Source organism: Varanus komodoensis, unplaced genomic scaffold, assembly GCF_004798865.1.
Source record: "Varanus komodoensis strain SLA01 unplaced genomic scaffold, ASM479886v1 scaffold88, whole genome shotgun sequence".
Taxonomy (NCBI): Eukaryota; Metazoa; Chordata; class Lepidosauria; order Squamata; family Varanidae; genus Varanus; species Varanus komodoensis.
The window spans coordinates 1,471,982-1,495,386 of NW_025336576.1; the positions used below are offsets into that span (position 1 = coordinate 1,471,982).

General features: G+C 55.1%; 1 protein-coding gene across 1 annotated transcript in view; it reads left to right on the top strand.

Moving 5' to 3' along the window:
• The window catches only part of LOC123016773 (tetraspanin-15-like), a gene marked incomplete at its 5' end in the record, with an annotated part of 43,551 nt that extends 25,461 nt beyond the window's left edge, over window positions 1-18,090 (top strand). Inside the window, 5 exons of the mRNA XM_044417373.1 lie at window positions 3,438-3,533; window positions 4,319-4,432; window positions 7,373-7,426; window positions 9,804-9,920; window positions 17,613-18,090. Coding sequence (XP_044273308.1) covers window positions 3,438-3,533; window positions 4,319-4,432; window positions 7,373-7,426; window positions 9,804-9,920; window positions 17,613-17,864 — 633 coding nt within the window. The remainder of the gene's footprint in view (window positions 1-3,437; window positions 3,534-4,318; window positions 4,433-7,372; window positions 7,427-9,803; window positions 9,921-17,612) is intronic.
• Window positions 18,091-23,405: the final 5,315 nt, after the last annotated feature.

Here is a 23,405-nt window from a genome sequence, read left to right on the forward strand (position 1 = left end):
CGGGTAGCAGGGGGTGCCATCCAGGAGCTGTTGGGCGGCCTCATCCTGCTCCCTCCCAGGAACAAAAACAGGCAGGAAAAGGCCCCAAGCCGGAGAAGCGACCAGCCCCAGGCCCTGCTTGGCTTCGGGGCGTCTCTGCTTACTGCACCGACGACCGGCTCGGCCTCCCCTTTCCTCTCCTCTCCACTGTGCATCCTCCAAGCTTCTCTCCAGGACCAGAACCCTCCACAGGCGAAAAGCGGCTGGGTGGCTCACAGGGTAAGAAGGTGGCTGGGCAAAGAGCGAGGCAGGGGCATGCATTTCTCTTCTGCAAATCTCTTCTCCATTGGCTTGCTGCGGAGCCTTTTCTATGGGCCCACTGGCTTCCCACCAGTGAGTGGCCGGGCAGGAGCTCTGCACCTCCTTTGGGCCACGAAACCGTCCCAGGGAACCCGCAGCTCACGAGGGACGCCTGTCCCCTTTCAGCGCACTGGCCCTGCCCTCGCAGGGCCTGGAGCAGCCGGGAACGTGCCTGCGCTTCCTTGACTTCGTTATTGCAGGCAATTAAAGGGAAACGATGTGGCAGCCGGCTCCTAGATGGAGAACAATCAGGACTGACAGGTTAATCAACATCCACACCACAGAATTCTTGGTGTTTGAGGCTTTTTAATAACCTTCCATGTCTTTTCTACCTTGACATCCACTGTTTTTACTTTTCTCTGCTCTTTAAGATGTTACTTTTAAATTCATTCTCCAGCTTACACCACCACTGTAATTTTCATGTCGGAATTAATTAGGCAAATTGGTTTGTGTGTGTGCAAGAGTGTTCCAACGAAAAATCTGAAACTGTTGCCTTCATTAAAATTTCTCGGTATTTGTGCCTGGTGGGACTTTGTCAGGAGTCAAAACAGCAAATGTTCTTGGGAAGGCCTCTCATCTGGAATTACGGCCTCAGCTTTGAGGGATGCCAGTAGCATCAAAAGCATCTGTAAGATACATTTTAGATGCAATTACTGCTTAATTCTTCTTCATGGATCACTGCCTTGTCTTGGCGAAGGGGCTTGCGTAGCGCAATGAAGCTATGAGCTGTGCCATGCAGGGCCACGCAAGACGGACCGGTCACAGCAGAGAGCTCTGACAAAACGTGATCCCCTGGAGAAGGAAATGGCAACCCACTCCAGTATCTTTGCCATGAAAACCCCCGGGACGGTACCAATAGGCAACAGATATGACGCCGGAAGATGAGCCCCTCAGGTTGGAAGGTGTCCAATGTGCTGCTGGGGACGCGCAGAGGGCTAGTACTCGTAGCGCCAGAAAGAAGGAAGCGACTGGGTCAAAGCCGAAGGGACACTCAGTTGCGGATGTATCTGGTGGTGAAAGGAGAGTCCGATGCTGCGAAGATCTATACTCCATAGGAACCCGGAGTGTAAGATCCATGAATCAAGGCAAGCTGGATGTGGTCAAACAAGAGATGACAAGCCTGAACATCGGCATCTTAGGAATCAGTGAACTAAAATGGACAGGAATGGGTGAATTTAATTCAGATGACCATCAGGTTTACTACTGTGGGCAAGAATCCCTCAGAAGAAATGGAGTAGCCTTCATGGTCAATAAAAGAGTAGGAAAAGCAGTACTGGGATACCATCTCCAAAATGACAGAATGATCCCAGTTCAAATCTAGGGCAAACCATTCAACATCTCAGTAGTCCAAGTCTATGCCCCAACCACTGGTGCTGAAGAGGCTGAAGTTGACCAGTTCTATGAAGGCCTACAACACCTTCTAGAATTAACACCAAAAAGGGATGTCCTTATCATCATGCGGGATTGCAATGCGGAAGTAGGAAGCCAAAAGATTACCGGAATAACAGGCAAGTTTGGCCTTGGAGTACAAAATGAAGCAGGGCACAGGCTGGTAGAATTTTGAATTCTGTCAAGAGAATACGATGGTCATAGCAAACACTCTTTTCCAACAACCCAAGAGACGACTCTACACTTGGACATCACCAGACAGTCAACACAGAAATCAGATTGAGTATGATTTTGAGATTTTGAGAAATGAGATTGAGATACTGAAGATCAAACTCAAGTACTCTGGCCACCGAATGAGAAGGAAGGACTCTCTGGAGAAGAGCCTGATGCTGGGAACAACTGAGGGCAAAAGAAGGAGGGGGCGGCAGAGGATGCGGTGGCTGGATGGAGTCACTGAGGCAGTCAGTGTGATCTTAAGTGGACTGTGGGGGATGGTGGAGGGCAGGAAGGCCTGGAGGAGTGTTGTCCATGGGGTCACGATGGGTCGGACACGACTTCATGACTAACAACAACAAACTGCTTAATCTGAGGAGCCTGACATGTCATAGTGACCTTCAGGGTATCTGCTCTAGGAATTATGGGAAGCATCACTGATTGAATTAAATTATCAAAAGCAATTCCTTAAAAATCGAAAAGCATTGCTTACACACAGCTTGGCCTTTCTCTTCCGTAGTTCTGTGCCTTCATTTGCATATCTTCCTGTGCTGAACAGTTCTGCATTTGTTTTCAGCCCAACATGGGCCTGGCAGGATGGCATGCTTTGGAGGGGATGGAGGAGCATTCGCGGTCCCAGAACGGCAAGGGGGCATGCCGGGCCTTCGCTGTCCCCATCTGTCTAAAACCATTAAAAAGGTGGATGCTGTTCACATCAGAGCTTTACATGGGCTCAGAAACACTCTGGCCTCTTATTTTTGCTGTGTCCTGGTACACAACAAATACAACGTGGTCCCCTTCGGAAAGGAAAAGGGCTCCGCCACAGAAACACGTCTGTACCCGGCCTCTTTGGTTTCTGAGGGGAAAAAGGGGGAGCCCTTCCGGGGCTCAGACAGGGGTGCCAAGAAAGGTTAAGCAGAGCAGCTAGCCCAGGCAGCTCCGTCAGAGGGAGGATTCCTGGCGCAGGCAATGAATTCAGGCTGCCACTCGCCGGCAATTGTCTGTTGCGGCTTTTGCACTCCTGTGCAAATGTCAGTTCGTCCGGGGCGTAGGTGCGCCCACTGCGGCCCGTAGCTTGGCTGGAGGGTCCGTGGGGGTCAGCAGGGTGACCCAAGGCCTGCCCCTTCCGGCCTCCCCGGGCTGTTCGTTGACCGCAGGCCGGGTTCCCCGCAGGCTGTGCACCCCACACCCCATCCTGCTGGAGGAGGAACTCTCCTGGGGCTCACGGCTCCAGCGCTGGCCCAGTACTCGCACCAGCCCCACGTGGCTTCCATGCCCCGGCGCCCTCAGCTGTGGTTTTTCACCCACGCGGAGAAGGCTGATGTTGCGCCTCTTAGCAGGCCGCGTTTGTTTCCAAGGCCTGCATTGGCCTCCAACATCGTGACGTTTTGACAGAATCCGTGGCGGAGGCAAGGCCCCTCGCCAGCCGTGCCGCGTGGCATGGCGGCTCCTTGCCCTGCCGTCCCGTCACCTGTTTCCTCTCTGTTCCTTCCCAGATGAATGCAGTGTTTCATTCCAGCATCCAGGATGGGATCAGGCACTATTATGACGACTTAGACTTCAAAAATATTTTGGACTTCGTTCAGCAAAAGGTATTTTGTTGTTTGTGTACAGTGGTATCTCCGTGTGGGGTCGCATCAGTGGCATGTTCAGGCTCACAGGAGAAGCTCGGAGCAGGCTCAGGGCAGGAACAAAATCAGACTCTAGGCAACTCCGTAGTGCCCTGCCGGCTGGGCCCATAGGAGGTTGTTGTCTTAAGGGGTGGCTGAAGCCAGCTGAGATGCTGGCCAGACGGACAAGGCCCATGGGCCGGCTCTGCCCTTCCTGGAGGGGCTCGGTGGATTTTTAAGAGGTTCTTGCCTGGCTTGTATCTGGAGACTCATGCAAAGCCAGAAAGACAGAGAGTCTGCCAGGGATTCTGTCCCTGAGTTGGAGGAGAGGGGCAGGAGCCCAGGAGGGCCCTAAATCAGGCCCTGCCTGTCCTGACCCGTGCTTCCCTCTCTTCGGAATCCTCCTTTGCAGACGGAAAGGCCATAAGCTGTGGGCAGGGATCGTGGCCCAGCCACGAAGCAGGAGAGCCAGAGCTGTGAAGGCCGGGGGGAAAAAGAGAAACCCGAAGGCCTTTTCTGAAGGCTGTTTGCTCGCTTGTGGTAGCAGCCTCTGGCCCTGGAGTGGCCTGGGGGGCGGTGGGGGCCCCTCCATCACGCCTCCCTCCTCGGACCATCCTGCTGGCGAGGTGCAGTGCGCATGAAATGGGGACGTGCGCGAGCAGAGCCCACCGGAGCAGGGCCAGAGCCCAGCCAGATGGCCAGGAGGCCCCTCCGGCCACGCTTTCTTCCGCACGCCTGAGCGCAGCGCTTCCCTTCGCCTTTTGCAGCTCTCCTGCTGCGGGGGGGACGACTTCCGCGACTGGCACGTGAACCCGTACCACTCCTGCAATGGCAGCAGCCCCCTGGCGTGTGGGGTGCCCTACACGTGCTGCATCCAGAAGGTGAGACGGGGGGGGGGAGGGCGCGACACGTTCCCCCAAATGCGCACGTCTCCGCCGTGTTGCAGCTAAACCTGCCGCACCTCTCCACGTCCACGCAGTCCAGCCGGACTGGCCCGCGAGCCGCCGGGAGTCCGGGCGTCGTTCCCAGGGTGCTTTCAGTGCCACTCAAACCCCGTGGCTTGTGCTTAGGAGCGCGTCCCGGTGTGGGGGCCTCCCGCAGCAAGAGCTTTGGTCGTGCAGCATTTGAACCCATGCCTCATTCACCTCCTCACATGAGGCACACCTCGTTTCTGAGTTTCCTTGGGCGAAGCTTCCAGCCCCGTGGGGGGTCGAGCTGATTCACGACGGGCTCGCAGGGGAAGGCCTTTCACGGGGTCCAGAGCTCATTGCCAGGCACACCGTGTGCATCTCTGCAGACGCAGGTGCCTGGGATCCCAGCAGTCCGATCGCCATGTGGAGCTTGGTGCTTTATAAACACGGAGGGAGCAGCGAAGGTGGGAAGGGAGGGAACGGGCCGCTGAGCCGCCTCCTTTGGGATTCAGTGGGGAGAATCACCAGGGTGGCTAGACCAGGTGAATTGCAGCCTGCTGCCGCCAGCACTTCTCTCGCATGGCACGCAGATCCTGTGATCCGCAAGAAGGCAGTGGAGGGAGCATTCTCCCAAAGAATGGAACTGCCAAAATACCTCTGGCAGCTTCTGGAATTAAATTCTGCCAAAACCTGGGCCCGGTCCCAGCAGAGCTCCCTCATGGGAGCAGCCCCCTGGCAGGTCTTCCCCGTGCAGTCCGTGGGAACGTTCTCGGAGCCTCCCGAGCCCACAGCTGGTCAACACCGGAGGAGAACGGCTCTCTCGCGTGGGTCGGGCCGCCCACGTTGCACAGCGAGGCGCTCTGCAGAGGTGGGGCAGCTCATTTCTTCAGTGGGGCGTTTCAGAAACAATTGAACCAGCTTTTCTAGCAGAGCACGCAACCGACGCTGGAATGGGTGAGGCCTCCAGCCGGCTCAGAGCCGGGTCCATCCCGTTCACTCCGTCCACACAGTGCCCATGAGAAGCCAGCAGCAGCACCGGGCCCATGTTCCCCAGCAGGCGGGACACAGGCATTCCCATAGCCATTGAGAGCCAGGTTGTCCTCCATAAATTCCTGCCGTGGCCCAGCCAGCCAGCTGTCCAGGCTGCATCCCTGGTTTAACCAAGCTTCCTTTTCTCTGCCCGCCAGTCCAACTTCTTGGGATGCCCCACTAGATTCCAGCATTATGGGAAAGGGGGAAACGCCTCCCTGCTTCCTCAGTTCCTTTGGAGTCTGAGGAACTGAGGCAAGCAGTAGTGGCGAAAGATGAGTTCCTCAGCCTCACGGAAAAGCAAAACACTAATAGGTCGCTGGGCATGTCCTGCAGTTTTTAAAGGACTCAAATGGGGAATTGCTGACCATATCGAGCATGTCCTTAAATCCAGTCCCTGTCCCAGAGGGCAGCGCTGCTTTCAGAGTCCGCAGATCAGGCCGAAGACCAAGCGTGCCGTCCTCTGGACCGCAGGAGGGATCCCCCTGGTTCCTGGGCAGAAGCTCACCTGTGCCTCTCGGGCAGGAAGGAGTCGCTGTAAATCGGGCTGAGGGAGGAGCACGTGTCGGCTTTGCCGTGCTTAGCGGTTTCTCCAGCAGAAAGAGACGTGGCGACGTTTGTGCAAAGAGTGCTTGGCTGTTAACCCGTCCAGCGTGTGCCCGGCGCTGGGGCAGTTGCGCACGATGAGGGAGCGCATGCTCACTGCCTCCGGCACAGGGGCAGAAGCGGCTGGCAGGAAGGGGTGCCGGACCCCACAGGTGGCTCGGGGACGCGTCCGCTCCTCCGCTGCCCCCAGCCCTGAGGGCAGCAACTTCCTCCTTGGGAAAGGTTGCCAGAGGGACTGAAATCAAGCAGGAGAGTGTAAACAATGTCTTTGCACAGACACTGCTGTGCCCACACCTCAGATGGTGAGCTTGCCTGCTCACCCCGTAAACTCAGAGGAGGCTGACGCAGAAGATCAGGGAAGACATGGCGAGGCATGGGCTGAAAATGGGTGTCGCACAGCCAGGCGGTCCGGCTGGAGGGCCAGGCATGTGATCGCGTGACCCACGGATCTGCCAGTGGGACCAGGGCTCTGCCCCTGCCGCGCTCGCTCGCGCCCTTGCTCCCGGGGCCTTTTGGGGAGGGCCTTCCCTTGCGGCCCCGCTCCTCAGTTGCCCCTCCTTGGCACACGCAAGCCGTCCATCCCAAGTTGTGGGGAGGGCTGCTGGTTGAAACGGCTTTTCCAAAACGAGCTAAGCGGGGGTGGGGGTGTGGCGGGACGCTTCCCCTGCTTCGGAGTAGGGAGGACGCTTCCCCAGCCAAATACCAGCCGGAAGTGGGTAGGAGCCCCCCCCCCCACGCGACAGCCCCCGAGCTCCATGGGTGGCCCAGCCAGGGTGGGGCTTCCCCCCACGTGGCCTTTTCAGTGGGGCAGCTTGTCCGCACCCCTTGCAAAGGATCTGCCGGCCAAAAGGCCTTCCCCGGGAGTCTGAGGCTGAAAGGGACTTGGCTTTAGATCTGTAAGCAGCAGCTGGCTCTTTCCACTGTCACAGAGGTGCTGAGCCCCAGGTCTGCTTGGAGCCCCGGCGTGGGCGCACAACGCAGGGGTGGGGGGGTGCCCGAGAGAAAAATGCAGCAAGATGTAGCCGCCAGGGACGGGTTCTTGTGCTCCTCCAGGGAGTTCCGACCACTGGGAGACACAGAAGGGCAACCAATGCGCACAGGCAAATGAGCACGCTCGGTTACGGCCACGGCCGGCTCTGGATGGTTGTGGCCCGCAAATGCAGGGCCGCGGCAGACGGAAGGTGCCCCACCGGCCTCCACCTGCCCCACCAGCTTGGCTTCGCTTGGATTGCTGTTCCGCTTGGAACAATCCTCCCTGTTTTTTCCTCTGAACAGGACCCGGGAGGAGTAATCAACACGCTGTGTGGATACCGGACCCTCAACAAAGAGGTGACAACCCAGCCTGTGAGGGGGTGGCCCAGGCGCCGGTGGCGGGGGTGGAGGGGAGGCGCAGAGGTGCCACTGGGATGAATGGGAACTGCGCAAGACCCCGTGGGGCTTGGGCTAGGGGGCAGCCCACTGCAGCGCCACTAGGAGCTCAGAACCGCCCACTCGCTCGTGTCCAAAGAGATGAAGAGCGGGATCGTCAGCGTGCGGGAAGAACTTCCTGTGCTTTTGTTTCAGAAGATGAGAATGCAAGCTGGATGTTGAAAGCGAACTCGTAAATGCAAAGGGAATTGGCATAAAGGCTTCTTGGCAGCTATTTCGGTTAAGGAACCTGCTCTTGTTTGCTTTGCCTTGTCTTTCACCCACACGTCATTCGTCTGCAGACAAACTGCAGGGCAAGCTGAAAGCCAGAATCGTTCTCGGCCTCTGCCTTGTGAGTGCCTTCTTTAATACATCGGAGCAAGAAAGACACTCGCCTGCCCCTCTGCGAGTGGAAGCTCATCCATTGCAGGACGCACAGTGGAGATGCTTGGCCTGTTGAACCTCTGACTGCCTCTTGCAGGCTGCTGTCCCACTTCCCCCGGGCGCTGCCACAGAGGCAGGAGAGACGGAGCCTTTAGATCCTTCCCTATTTATTTTTATTTATTTATTTAAAGCATTTTTATGCCGTCCCCTTTGCAACAAGCCTCAGGGCGGCTTACAAAACAGATAAATATTGAATAAAGTTTAAAAATCCGGATACATCTCGGCAGGTATATAATAAATAAATAATAACAACAGTTAACAGTTAAAATATCATTTGAATGAAAAGGGTCTTAGCCTGGCGCCGAAAAGCAAATAACAATGGCGTCAGGCGGACCTCTCTCGGGAGCGCATTCCACAGATGGGGCGCCACGGCAGAGAAGGCCCTCCTCCGGGCACTCGCCCTCCTAATATCCTTCACGGAGGGCTCCCGGAGAAGGGCCTCTGCCGCCGATCTCGGGGGGCGGGAGGGCAGATATGGATCTGCTTGAACAAAGATTGGACTTGCAGGGCTCCTTCTGCTGTATAATCCAGTTGCTGTGGCTCTTTTGGGGTTCCTGCCCCGAAAAGTAGGCAAAGCCAACCTGACGCGGTATTGCTTGCAGGCACTGCTTCCCCTCTTAGCTTCTTGCTCAGAGAATCGTCTCCCAAACACTTGGAAGGGCAAAGCAGACATGTTGAAAGGGGAGAGCGGGCGACGTCCTGACCTGCCTTCTCTGACTGCTGGCAGTCCTGGGGGCACGTGCAGCCCATGGAGACTGGCTGCTCTTCAGGACTGTGCTTCAGATCACCGGGGGGGCAGGGCGGGATTTTGGAAGCAGCTGTTCCAAAAGCCACGGCCTCCCTGTCCCCACCACTCTCCAGGAGAGGGAGGCCGCATCTCCGGTGTGTCTGCTGCTCCGTGAAACAGTCCTGGGATTGGTGTTTGCGTTCAGAATTTGGCCAGTTTGTGGAGCGGGGGTGGGTGACTCCGTGGCAATTCGCCGTGCGACCCGAAAGGCTGCTCCCTGCTCACAGACCCCCTTCGGGCGGTGGGGACAAACGCAGGGTGAGTACAAGCAGGACGCACAGACCGTGGGATGGGCCTGCGGAACAGGCAGATACGACTCTCACGGCCAACTCATGAGAAGTCCTGGTTCCCCTCTGCTCGGCCGGGAGTCCCGCGGCCAGGCCGGGGCAGCACCGTTGAAGGAAGATGCAGGCAGGCTGGGGAGGGTCCAGGAACTGGAAACAAAGTGCTCTGGGGAGCGATGGGAAGAACTGGGCATGCTGAGCCTCGGGAGGGGATGGCTGAGAGGAGAGAGCAGGGCCCTCTAGAGCTGCCGTCCAGGGGAGGGTTTGGGTTTAGGTTTCTTCTCGATCATCCCAAGATGCAGGACATGGAACTGTGGGCCAGATTCTGGCTGAGCATCAGGAAAGCCTTCCTGATGGTCCGAGCATGTGGTGGTGGAACCCAAGACCCCAGGAGATGGCGGGCTCTCTCATGGAGACAGAGGGAGGCCTTCAAGGTGCAGCTGGGCAGCCGTCGGGGGCGCTCGACCTTGAGCAGGGGGTGGCCTGGGTGGCCTTCTCGGCCCCTTCCAGCTCTACTGTTCCATCATTCTAAGGTGGCTTCAAAGCATGGATAATGATAGTTACTTTTACAGTATTCTAAGCAGTTTGCTTTTATTATATTATGCATTTATGAATACATCTTGTTATAGGGGAAAAAATCCCGAGATGTGATGCTCTGATGTGATTCTGTGATGCTCTGAGACCTCGGTCTGCAAAAAGAGTGGGTGGGCATTCAGCTCCAGGGGCCTGGGCTGAATCACTGGCTTCGCATTCCTTCCTCCAGTGTCATTTATTCTGTTTGCAGCGCCTGGAACTGGTGGGCACGATCCATGTGCGTGGCTGTATCCATGCGATTGGCTTCTGGCTTAAGGACAATTTTGAAACCTCTTTTGCCATTGTTTTCTCTTTGCTCTTTCTCCAGGTAAGTAAACAGTTTTGCTCTCTGGTGGTTATTCAGATGTGCGTGTTTTGTCTTAAGCACCGGTGAGGATGCGGTTTCTCTTCTCTCAGCAAGCTTAGTAGATTATAAAACTCAATTTCGGATTCATCAACAAGGCTGACATCAAACAGGCCATCAAATAAACAGGATCCACAAGATGTCCGGCACACTATCCCCCCCAAAACCAGTACAAGATGTCGATTTCTGACCAAATGATTGTATCGAGAGCTCCTCTCTTGAACTTGTGCCAAATCAGTTGCTTTTGCCATTGCCACGAGACACACCTTTTCTCCACAACTGCCACCCTTTCTTCAGTTTTTGAGGTGTCAACAGCAGCAAAAGTGTTGCGATCCAGTGTTCCGCATTGTTCTGACATGTTCGTTCAGTCCTGATTTCTGGCAGGAAAAATGAGTCACAATCACGCCCAGTTACGCACCAGCCCACCTAGGGAGGCCAAGGGACCTGCTCCTGCATCCTTTCAGGTCTCTGGTGCCAGATGAACCGTTTTTATTGCTTCCTCTTCAGTGTGGCTGGAGGGTTACTGATACCTAGTTTGTTAATTATGCCTTGAATGTTACTCACTAAGGGACCCAGTTCCCACAAAGGCAACCTGTAATTGGTTTGGTTTCTTTCATTTCTCTGTTTGCTTCGGTGCAGTGAAATGGCACTGTTTTGCTGAACAAGGTTTGCATTTCCAGAAAAGGAACTGAAATTAAGGACGGTTCCTCCAGGGCCCTGAGCATCCATTCCTTGCAGCTGGCTCAGCTGAGCTCCTCAGGAAGCAGTCGTGGAGCTGACATGGAAAGCAGCGGCCCTTTCTGCTTACAAAGGGACCTCCCCAGAACTGCAGTGAATGCGGAACAAGCCTGGGGGGAACACCTGGCGCATCCAGGCTTTCTCGGGCAATCACCTGCCTCGCTCACAGACATGCGCCGGGGAACCAGCTGCCGTCAGCTTCCATTCGCAGCCCTCTTGTTTTCCCCACCATGTTTTCACATCTCAGGAAATGCTCGGCCTTTTCGTCTCTGAGGAATTCGGAGAAGGCTGGCCATCTTGATCGCGCCTTCGGTGTATCTGCTTCTTCCCACAGTCCTTCTTGGACCTGGAATTCACAAGACTGTCGTGTTTTCCCCAGTTAACCTTTTCAAACACAACTCTTGATTGCCCAGAGAGCTCAGTCTCATGTGCCTCATCAGAGGCTGGCTCCATTAAGTTCAATGGTCCTTGCTTCCAGGTGACTTGAATGAGCTGGATAATTTCCCTGATCTCCCAGGTACTCATGGAATCATAGAATAGTAGAGTTGGAAAGGGCCATGAAGACCATCGGGTCCAATCCCCTGCTGTTGCAGGACACCAAGTCACACCATCCCACTCAGGTGCCTGCCCAGTTTCCCCTTGAATGTCCCCAGTGTGGGGGAGCCCCCACCTCTCCAGGCACCTGCTCCCACTGTCCTATTGCTCTGGCAGTGAGGAAGCTTTTCTTGATGTCCAGCCTGAATCTGGGTTGTCGCAACTTGAACTGATTATTCTGTGTCCTGGCATCAGCAAGAAGAGACCTTGACCTTCCTCTTTGTGACAGCCTTTGAGGTACTTACAGAGGGATATCATGTCTCCCCTTGGCCTTCTCTTCTCTTCCCAGTGCTGAACATGCCCAGTTCTCTCACTTGATGCTTATGCTGTGGCTTGGTCAAGCCCTTGCCACGTCCCGGTCAAGGAGCTCACTGTTGCAACACTGATAACCATCATTTCCTGGTTCAGACACAACAGAAAACCAAGGTTACGTTTGGGACTCCTGGTGTTACTCCTGTCGTGTGTGGGGAGGAGCTGCGTGGGTGGAGAAACGCTCCTGCCTTTTCAGTGTAACAAGCCAAGCGGTGAGCACCCAACCAGTCCAGTTGCGTTTTGCCACACTCTCCAGCTTCTAAGCATGCCTCTTGTGGTCTGGTTGGAAGCTCCTGCTAGTTCCAGCAGAGAGTTCAGTGGAATTAACTTACTTCTGGCTGTTAGAATTGCCAAGAGCCACCCATCCACACTGCCCTCACCCCGGAGCTTCAGTGTGCGGCTGTAGGATCTCCAGCCTTGGGAGAGTCCCACAAAATGTGTTCATCACGGAGGCAGCAAGGTGGAATCGCTGACCACTGCGGTGGACGGGGGATGGAGCTTCGGGCAGCCCGCCCGGCTCAGACTAAGCTCCAACGCGTTGAAGCGTTGACTGGCTTTGACGCTGTCAAACCAGGGAGCTTTCTGGGGCAGCAGCCTGGGACACGTGCCGCTGTTGCTCAGAACCTGAAACTTGGGCAGCAGCTGAGTTTTATCATCACTTTGGCTGTCCCTGTTTGTGGAGTCAGAATTGGCTTTTGACAGAGACTCCTGGTGAAGCAGCTGTCAGCTTTTCTCATTCCCACATTTTCTGTGCAGTCTTGTTATCTCTTTCAGGCCTGACTTGTCACACACACACACACACGCGCGTCACATGCACATAGCTTAAATGCACTCTAAGTGCTAGCTAAAGAGCTGTTGAAGCTTTTAAAAATGTGGAAAATAAAATGATTTCACAATAAAAAGCAAAGGGAAAAGAAAACTTCAAATAAAAAGTCCTTACATTTGCTTTCTGGAAGGTACAATGGCTTAGTACACAGCAAGGTGTCAGACCTCTCAAACATGAAAGACCCTTTCCTCCAGGCATGCCTGCTTGGAAGGACGCCCCAGTGAGAACGGTGGAATCTTCTTCTAACGAGTGTGCCTAGGATTGTTGTCCACATAAATAAAGAAAGGACTGCCTTGCAAGGCGAAGACTTCATCGGATGTGGCTGCTCGGCCCCCACACACCTGCTCACACACGCAGGGCACAAGCCTTCCTTGAGACCACATTTCCACAGCTCCACAGCATGAAAGCTTTGCTTCTGTGCAGTGCAGTTCTGTCCTGGTAATCCCCCCCACTTTCTTTCCGTCCTTCCTTCCTGCCTTCCGTCCTTCCTTCCTTCTCCTTTTACCATGGATTGTCAAGGAAGCAAAGGATTGCAAAGAAAATGTTCAAATGCAGGGGTGGGAAAGAAATTTAAAATAAATGTCCCTCAACTTATTATCAGTAGCTGATACGTAAGTCCTGATGAGGCTGTATAAGGAGGAAAAAAGCCAAGGAAGGAAATAAAAGTGCATTAGCAAAGTTGGTCGCCTTTTTAAAAAGAGATCAAACTAGATGGAAGTTCAAGAAAAGACTGTTTCCAATCCAACGGTGACAAGCGGGTAGCCAAGCTCTTGGATTCTGCTGTCTTCCAGGGAGCAAGCCAAAAGATTTTGGTCTCCTCAGGCATTTAATGGCTTTTAATGTTTTTTTAAAGGGTGCCATGTATTTTATCAGCTTTAAACTACCTTTCATTGCTGAAGCTTTTTACATGAAGGTCTATTTTTGTCTGTCTGGCTGCATGCATTGGGAGGCCCAGCTGCTCACAGCCCTTCGTACCACGGTGCAGTGTTAGAAACCAATTTTATTTTAGCTGCATCATCGTGCCGTTACTTGCCACGTGCTGTTTTGGAGCTATTTTAGATTGGTGTTATTCTTATGACTGTGGACCATTTTGCACATGGCAGGTTCTGTGCACATGTCTTGCTCACAGTGCCGGGTCCACCTGTCCGCCAGATCTTGCTCCGGAGCAGCACGGCCTGGGCAGCCAGAGGGGCACTGTGGGCGGAAGGCGCAACTGGGGTGCAGAAAGCCCGGGTGAACAGGATTCCGCAGGTCCCCAGCTTCCCTCCAAGCATCCTGTGGCCTGTCGTTGCCAAGATGCTGCATTGCTTCCAGCCCTTCCCACAAAGATCTCCTCCTCGAAGGCAGGCGAAACTGGCCCTGGCCCGACTCTGCCTGCCACACACTTGGCCCACGGAGCCGGCCCTCGTCTCACCCGCTCGCCTCTGGCTCCTCTTGCACCACTCCTGTGCTGTCGGCAAGACTCTGGTCGCTAAGGAAAGCCCCGCGCTCCTCATATACTTCCAGCAGTTGGGGTGCAGCTGTCTTTTCCAGCCGCTTTCGGGAACCAAAGGCCCTCAGGCAGCCCTTCCAGCAGCCGAAAGCCCTCTGCCCCCACCTCCCATCGCAGCCCCTGCTCTCATCCTCGCGCCTCACCTGCCTTCATGGCAGGGAAAGGGGAACGCTGCTGGTAATTCCAGCTTTGGTTAAGTCAGGGACGTACTTTCCAGGATCCTTATTTCCGCTGCAGCAAGTGCGCTTGCCCCTGCATGAAACGGACTTGGCCAGAGCAGAGGTGTAACGTCCGGCAGCCAAGGCAGCCTCTGTGCCAGAGCTCAGCAAGTCTAGGACAGCCAGCGCTTGGAGGGACGATCGCCTGGGAACCTCCTGGAGTTCCACCGCAGAGGAAAGGCGGATATGCACCCCACAAAGGATGGAAAACAAGCCAGGTGCTTGGAGATGGCTCAGGTGCGAAGCAGGAAGTTCAGCTCTAAGGGAAGAAGGCACCAGCTATTCCAGAGCAGGTGGAGGGAAAGGGGCGGGGAGCTCTTGGAGCGTCCTCTTGAGCCGGACGAGCTCTTTCGTGAGGGCCCTGAAACCTTGGCGCGGGAGCTGCCCTTCTGCAACGAAGCTCACGTGCTGGACTTCCTCTCGGACTACCTAGCAGGAGCCATCTTGGCTTTTTTTGGAATAAAACAGTCTGGATTGTTTCATTGAGTCCTTCGTGCAGTGCAAGTTTTGATCGAGTCCTTCAGAGCAATGCAACGGGGCGCAAGTTTCTCACTGCACAAAACCCTTTCTCTTTAGCAGAGGAGAAAAAGGAAAGAGCCAAAGCTTCTATATAGGCAACTTATGCGGGAGCAGAATCCGGATGGAGGCAATTAGACATCTTCAGTCAGAAACAAGCAACTTCTGTCTGCCTCTAGTTTGCAAAGTGGCAGCTTTTTCTCAATTGGTAACCAGAGGAGGAGGGACTGTCAGTTTATGAGCCATTCTGCATTTCTTGCTTCTTGTAAGAGATGTTCTTCTGTGCAACAGAAAATGTGCCTTCATACGAAGATGTAATAAAATTGGAATTTGTGTTCAGAGCTGTTGCCCTAGAAAGGCAATGCTCTTAGTGACTGGATTATTGAATTCATCTGTATCTCTGACAGCTTGTTGTGGTTTTATTAAAGAATAAGTGGGAGCGGGAATGGCGAGAAGGAGAGGCCGGGCATGAAATTCTGCAGATTGTTGGGCTTCATATTCAAACGTCAAAATGTACCTTAGGCGTCAGAATGCAAATTGCAGCGATTGGCCTGGAACCAGCCATTCATCTTGCCAGCGTTAAATCCACAGCTCCCACATCCAGCCGCTGGAACTTGGTATTCATGAGTGAGCTCCCAGGCCAACATCAATGTTTGAACAGGACTGCTCTCATATTTACAAGCACAAGCATCACCTTGCACCTTCCTGCTGCCTCGCCAGCTGCACGTCAGTCCGTGTTCTCGTGCTGTGCTGATTTTGCGGGGAGATGCACCTGCCACAATGGGTATGAAAACGGTTTTGTGGCAGACGTGGACAGTTAAAGCCACTTGCCTGCTCGATTAGCTGACCACAAGTTCTTGTCCTGTATGCTGAGCAGGACTGGCCTGCTGTGGCCAGGGGCAGTCCTTGCCGTTGCACTGTTCGGTAGCATCTGGCGTGACCCGGCCACCTTTACAGCCCTGCCATCGCCATGATTTACGGCTGGCATGACCCCTTGTGGGCTCTGTCCCTCCTAAATCTGCCGCCTGCCCCTCACACTTGGCCCGGTCTTGCAAAGCAAGCCAAGAGCAGGAAGCCACAAATGCTTGCGGATGAAGGTTGCACAACCAACAGCCTTCTTCTGCAAGGTCAACAGAAATGGAGCCGTCAGAGAACCATGGAATCCTAGAACAGCAGCGTTGGAAGGAGCCATGAAGGCCATCAAGTCCACCCCCTGCTGCTGTAGGACACCAAATGATACAACCCATTCAGATGGCCGCCCAGCTTCTTTTTGGCTGTCTGGGTCTGGGAGATCTTTTGACAGCTAGAAGACTTGTGTGCAGCACCAAAAGGACAAGCCACCTCTTTGGATATCACAGTATGTGGACGAAGTTTTTGAATGTTGGTCTTTCGGTGCAATTGATGGATGGGTGTGCTTTGTTTTCTTGACTGAAAAATGGGTTGCTTTCCAGATAGCTGAGAGTTGTGAGGCTGAGCCCACACTTAGCTCATGGGGTCAGAGGCCAGCTGACTGGATAGAGGGTTGAATATTAAAAAACGGAAGCACAGGCCTGGCACGCAGCTCAGCAAATCATCGGTTAATTAAAGCAAGAGCTGCCATCTTTCCATGGGAATTGCACCATAGTTTCACACTTCACATTGAATTTGGCCCGTGTGCTTCCTGCAGAAAGGCGCTACCATCTGAGTGATCAAGCGGCGGATGCAAGAGAAGCATCTTTCCTGATTTTGCCCGAAAGCCTGGTGTTCTCGGTGAACGCAGGATGGTGTTGATTAACACTGCTGCAATTAGTGCTCCGCAGCAGCATCCACTCTGTCGCTAGCCGCATGTATCTGATTATTTTTGGGGAGCAGAATGCATTCCCTGTTCAGTCTGTTCCTCACCATCGCTGCAGGATTGAGGAAAACATCCGTTGCCATTGGAGGTCCCAAATAGGGACCCTTTGCATGGGAAGAGTCGCATAGTGCCTGCAAGGGAGAAGTAGGTTCACAGCAATTTCCAGCAGCGCGCGGTGCCCTCACCCCCTCGATCCAGATTAATGCTGGCCAAATATTGCTGGTTGTAGCTGCCCCAGGCAGTTTGGCTGCTTCTCTAGCAAGTTGTCTGTCTGTCTGTCCAACTATTGGCCTTCCTGGGAAAGTGAAGCAAGAACTGCCCAAATTCAAGTGCCTGTTTCCACTATGTGGTGTTCGCAGATTCCCTTTAAAAGCGAGCTCCATAAATGCACCCCAACTCTCCTTCATCCTAAGGAAGCCCAAGCTTCCCCATTAAGTTCAGGCCAGCACCCCATTAAGTTCCCACAGACACACGAGGACTCGCTTCCAAGGCCGGCCGAGGCAGGATTAAGCCACTTCCTGTCCCCTGGCCTGGCCTGGACCTCTCATTGCTCTGACAAGGGAAGAAAGCGTATTGTTATTTGGGAGGCGGCATCTGAACTAAGCTGTCCTCCCTGGAGGCTGTAGTGGGGGTGTTCTTCTGTATTTAATTATATATTGTAAATTGAGCTCCTTTGTAATTTATGGAATGAGCATTATTGAATGAACAAGGCAAGTGTTGTAAAGTGAGCTTTGAACAGGATTCTGAAACTGTCTGGGATCGTTCTTCGAATAGAATTAACTGGAAGTTACTGGGCCTTTGTAAAAGGGGGTGGGTGGCCAACTCCAGCCGAGGAATGAGACCGACTGGGGTGGTCAGAGACAGGGTACAGCCCAAATTCACGAGAGGTGTAATCCTCTGCACATTTAGACTGGAGAAGCTCCCAGGGAACGGAAAAGAACGAACAAGGGAGAGACTTCTAGCAGGGTCTGAGCAGCCGCGTGGCAGTTTGGTGAACCCTCCAGCTGCCCTCGATCAGGACGCAGACTCTCATGCTGTAGCCCAGGTTCAGGTCGCCAGAGTCCCTGGACCATCTTGCTCTGGTTTTGGTTTAGATGTCAAACCGGTGTGTGCATCTCTCTGGCAGGCCATAGGCTTGATAATGGCCTGGTTCTACTGGCAGAAGCTCAACGAGATTCACTCCAGGCTGGACACCGTGGACTTCAAGGTCCTGAACTTTGGCGATATCGACTTTGCCACCCTGGACCTCAGCGGGGCCGGCTGGTGCTGGTGCTTGCCCCGAGAAGGCGGCTACATTCCTGTCCAGGACAGAGAGGACGACGGGGTGGGTGATGCCGTCTACCCAAGTGGAGTATGCCCTTCTGGGGCTGTTGAATGACTGGCGCCGAGAGGCCTGGGGCATCCACGGACTCAGGCCGGCCGGCCGGCCGGAGGGCCTTACCCTCGTGTTTTGCAAAGCCGTCGGCACAAGGGGCGCTCTCCTCGGCTTTCGGGAGGAAGGCCGCGTGTGCAGTTGCGTGATGTTCACGTTCAGGTAGTTCTTTCCTGATGTTAAAGTTCTACTGTGTTTTGTATTCTCCGAAATAAAAATCAGTTTGTCCTTGGTTTTTGCCCTCCGAACTGCAGGAGCAGAGAGACCTTGCGGAGTGTGCCTCTCATGCGCAGGTGTCAAGCGCAATGCCGCGTTTTGGACACTCACTGCTGTGTTTTCCCGTGGACTTGCAAGGGGTGCTGCCCTTTCGCTGCGCACCAGGGGGTCCTCAAGCTTTCAACAGGGGGCCAGTTGAAAGGTGCCAGCGGTGGGCACAGGCCAGCAAGGCGGTCCTGACGGGGGGCACGGCCGGTGAGGGGGTGGGGGCGGGGGGCACGCCCGAGGTGGGAGGAGGCGCGTGTGGCGAGGCCACGGCTTGTTCGTGTGGAAGAGGTTTTCTCCGCATGAATCCAAAATGCTCTCTGTGCGAGCAAGCCGTTGCGGCGAGTTCAAAACCTCTGAGGCAGGCCAGATAAACGGGCATAGCGGGCTGGATCCAGCCCCTGGGCTGTACTTTGAGGACCCATGCTGTACATGTTTGAGTGCTACAATATCCCTTTTTAGGAATTGTGCGCTGTATTTCAAAAGACCCAAAGCAATTTACAGCAGAACTATTAAAACACGCAAAATCTCACCGAGCTGGGACAATTCCCATCTGAGCCTCCAAACATAGCAGGGAATCCACACTGGTGTTGCTGGTTCTGCCTGGAGGTGCTCTTCCGCAGGGGGTCAGGGCGGGGGGCTGCAAGCGTGATGCATGACCAGAGCCGGGGCTGGGGGGCACTTCAGGCTGCCGCAGAGTCAGGCATGGGTGTCCAACGCCAATTCTCTGCTGAATGGCAGAGACATCCTCACACGAACTCAAGTAACCTTGGGGAGAACGAGGGCGGGGGAGGGAAAAACCTGCTGATGGTTTCCTGCTAAGAAAACCATCAGCAGGTTTGCAGTGGCTGTCAGGAAAGCCATTCCAGAAATCCGGCGTGGAAGCTCGTGGGAGGTTAGGCCATTCAGCACAAGCCTCTCCAAATTATCCCATCACGGGCTGAGAACGGCAACCGGCGAGTGACGAACGAAGGCCGTGGTTCCGCAGAGGAACGCGTGCCCGAGCAGCCGCCATGCGCCCGGCCTCCTCCCTCGCCCGGCATCCCATCTGTTTGCGCAGCCCATCCGGACCACATTCAGGCACGCAAGGTGGCAAGAAGCCATGCTGCCTTTTGGCTTAGCATCGCGGGCAATGGATGGAGAGGGAATGCCTGGAAGGGATCCTGACGCTGCAGTGCCATCTCGTTCAAATGGCTGCTGTGTCTGCAGGGCGGAGCGGCGGCTTCTCTCAGGTGCTTCTGGTTTGGCAACGGGGAATCCCAGGAGCATAACATAGAGTTGGAAGGGCTGGCGAGGCCAGTGTCCCTCTCCCTGCTGCGGGCAGCACTCCAGGCTGATGCAAGCTGTCCTCTTGAGGCCGCCTGAACGCCTCCAGGGTGGGAGAGCCCACTGCCTCCCTGGGTCTCGGGCTCCCCTGCCGCACTGCACTAACACTCAGGGTGGGGGGTCTTCCTGAAGCCCAAACCTGCCTTCCGGTACCCGGAGTCTGTTCTTCCATGCCCCACACTCTGGGAAGATCAGGAAGAGATCCGGGCCCTCCTCTGTGTGGCAGCCTTTCAAGTACTTGCAAAGTGCTCTGATGCCTCCCCCAAGCCGCCTCCTCTCCGGGCTAAACAAGCCCAGTTCTTTCCATCTCTCCCCAGAGGGCTCTGTTTCCGGTCCCCGGATCACCCTTGCCGCCCTCCTCTGAGATTTTCCAGTTCGTCTGCATGTGCCTTGAAGTGTGGTGCCCAGAACTGGACCCAGGGCTCCAGATGGGACCTAACTAGTGCTGAATACGGGGGAACTGGAGCCTCACAGTTCTGGGAGCTATACTTCTATGGATGCAGCCTGGTATAGCATTAGCGGGTTTGGCTCGGCTCAGTATGTAGCCACATCTCAATGCTGACTCATACTCAGTTTGGGATCTACAGCAATCCCAAGATCCTTCTCATTTTCTTGAGCCAATTTTCCCGAGCCCCATCCTGTGACGGTGCATTTGGTCACTTTCCTGGGTGCTGGACTTGGCGTTTGTCCCCGCCGAATCGCATTCTGTCGCTTTCAGCCCAGTAGTCCAACCTATCAAGATTTCTTGGAAATTTGTTTCTGCCTTCCAGGAAATTCATGGTCCCATCCATCTTTGTGTCGTCTGCAGATGTGACAAACTTTCCTCACACTTCTTCATCCAAGTCATGCGTGGAAATGTTGGGGAGCAGGGGGGCCAGGGCTGATCCCTGCAGTACCCCCTCAGTACCCCCCCAGCCTGGGAAGGCACATCTGGCAAGGACTGGGCGGGAGTCCGGCTGGGACATCCGGGGCCCCTGGGAGGCCTTGGCCTGCAGAAAAAAGGGGGCCGGTGTGGTGACCCCACTGGTCACCTTCTGCCTCTTTGCTCAGGACCACCAGAAAGACGCAAAGGGGAGCACTGGGCTCCGGTGGTGCGTAGCTGCAGGATCCGGCCATCCGCCCTGCCTTCTGCCCAGCTGCCGGTGAGCGCTGCTCTTCCGCGTCCTCCATGGGATCCGCCTGCCCCGTGACGGCGGCCTATGCCGGGAAGAATCAATCCCTGGCACCACTGGGAAGTCGCACGGCCCTGAGCAGGGGCGGGGGAGTGCTGCTCCCGCTCTGCCACCCCTGCTGAAGGACGGCTCATTCTGCGGCCGCCGGGCCTCGCCGCCATCTCGGTCCCGCAGCTGCAGGTCCCCGAAGCCTTTCCGGGGAAGCACACGGTAAGCCTGCGCCGCTTGGGCCGGTTCGCGTCTGCTTGGCCGGAGCTGCTCCGGGAGGGGAGGGGAAGGTGCGGCTCTTTGCCTCTTGGTCCTTCGTGCAGAGCATCCCGGTCGCGGGCATCGGCACGGCCGCTCTCCCACCACCCCTTCCCCCCGGGACCAGCCGCTGGTGTTGTTGCCGCCTTGGCTGCCCAGCCGCCTTATGCCTCCCGGTCCAGAGCGCGGTCATAGGTTCACAGAAGAGCAGAGCTGGAAGGGGCCAAGAAGGCCATCGGTCCAGCCCCCTGCTGCTCCAGGACCCCCGTTCCCCCCCCCCCCCCCACTCAGAGGGCTGCCCAGTTTCACTGCCTTCCCGGGTTTGATCATCCACACTTGCGAGCCCATCGTCCCCAGGTCTGCGTGCTCCGTTTCAATTTGCCCCTCTTCGGCTTTGCCTGAATCACTTTTAATGCATTGCTCTAACCAGTTGTAGCCTGAAAGGCAGGAAAACAAACTGGAACGTTTGCATGTGGGCTATTTTGGCTGGCCTTGAAAGCGGCAGCTTTTGCTTCTTCTGGATAGGCCAGCCTGACTGTCTTCTCTGCACCCCGCCAGGGCTGGGGCCGGGGCCGGGGCCGGGGCCGGGGCCGGGGCCGACCTGGTGGGGCTGATCCAAGGACTCTTGCCAAATCTTCCGGTCGGTAGTTGTGCCAGGCGGTGTGTGCAAAGGACAAGGGACTTAATCAACACAAGCTTATGGCCATAACTATAACCAATTGATAGTTATATGATTATATATGTGTACAAATTACATATACAAATTATATATTCATAAGTTATTGATAATAACTTATAATACTAATTCAAAATTAATTGCTAAACTGAAAAATAAGAAGGATAAAATGTTGCCCCGTGGTTGGCATCCCTGATGCATATTGAACCACCTTTTTGTTACTTATTTACTTGTTAGATTTCTATCCTGGCTCTTTTTTCCCCAAGAAGTTGAAGCAGCCTGCATCACTCCCCCACCCCCCCATGCTCCCTCCTATCCCCACGTCAACAACCACCCTGTGAGGTAGGCTGGGCCGCGAGTCTGTGGCTGGCCCAGAGTCCCCCTGCTGGCTCCAAGGCTGCGCTGCGTGGGGATCGGAGCCCGGATCCCCGGAGTCTGGGCCATGCCCTCGGCCGCCCCATGGCCAGCTGAAGGAGCGCCGTCTCCTCCAGCAGACGTGGGTCAGAGCGTGCCGGCCCCAGAGAGCTGGCGGCGGGGGCCACGCTCGCGCGGAGGGCGGGAGCCCAGCCCTGCCCACCCGGGCCTGGCCGCTGGCCCGGCATCAAAGTGACTTTGCGGCGATTGATCTTCCTGCCACGAACGGTCGCCGTCGCTTATTCAGCAGCCCGTGAAGGATAAGCCACTGCACGTGACTTTGCCTCTGTGACTGGAAAAAAACGGGAAGGCGCTCCATGATCACAAGAAAGCCAGACTCTCGAGGCCTGCGAAAGAGCTGCACCTTTGCAGTGCGAGTCGCACGCCCGAGGAGAGCACACCTGCCCCTGCACGCCTACCTTCTTTGTCCCAGTTCTGTACCCTGAAGAGCTCTCTGGAAGCATCACCATTAAAACCCCAAGAAAACACTCTCAGATCAGATGATCAATGCTGTCCCGAGGTGGAAAGGCCCTCCTTCAGATCACAGGTGGTGGCTCGGGAGGCAGCGGTCTCCTCCTGGAGAAAACCGCTTCCTCGCACAAAGCTGGGTGCTTCTCTTCGCGAGAACAGCCACGCTGCTCGTGATGAAAAGCTCTGCACCGCCTCGCCCTGTGGCACGCAGTGCAGAAGCCGAGGGAAGCCTGTGGGACGAGTGGTGCGTGTTTCGAAGGAGGAACAGTTACGAGCGACGGCTGGGCCCCTTCGCTCTTTCTCCTGCTTGCTGCCTGGCTGCCCTGCCCTGCCCTGCCCTGCCCATCGAGGAGGCATAGCCCTGCGAAGGGCCCCCCTGGCCGTTCTGACCTTCACGAATAAATAGCGGCCCGGCCCCATGCACTTCTGGGCAGCGGGTTCGGTGGGGAGGCCCGGAAGCACCCACTGACCCTTCCCAAGGTGGGCGTTGTCTGGCGTGCTGGGCTTGCGCCGCTGGCTCTGTGGGCCGTTTCAGCCGCCAGGCGAGACGCTCCTCCAGGCTTTGCCGCGCACGTTCCTGGCCAAGGAGCACCTGTCCGTCTTTCTCCACACTCGTCCCTGCCAGGAGCGGTGCATTCGCTCTCCCAGACGGGACCCTTCCCAGATCAGTTCCCAAACTAGCTTTTCTTCATATTTACTCGTTTATTTGGCACACTTGTATGCTGCCCGGTCGTGCCACTGCGCCTCTGGGCAGCTTGCAATTACAAGATAAAAATGCAATAAAAACACAAGAAAACCAATAATAATAAAAGAACAAGAAAATGCAAGAAAAATACACAACAAAGGTCTTTTGGCATTAGTTATTAAAATATTTCTAAAGGGATAAATATTGTTAAAATATCTAAAGTTTTTCTATGCCGTCCCATTACTAAAAGACTCTGGTCCACTTACAAAGAACAAAAAACCAAAGAACAAAAAAAC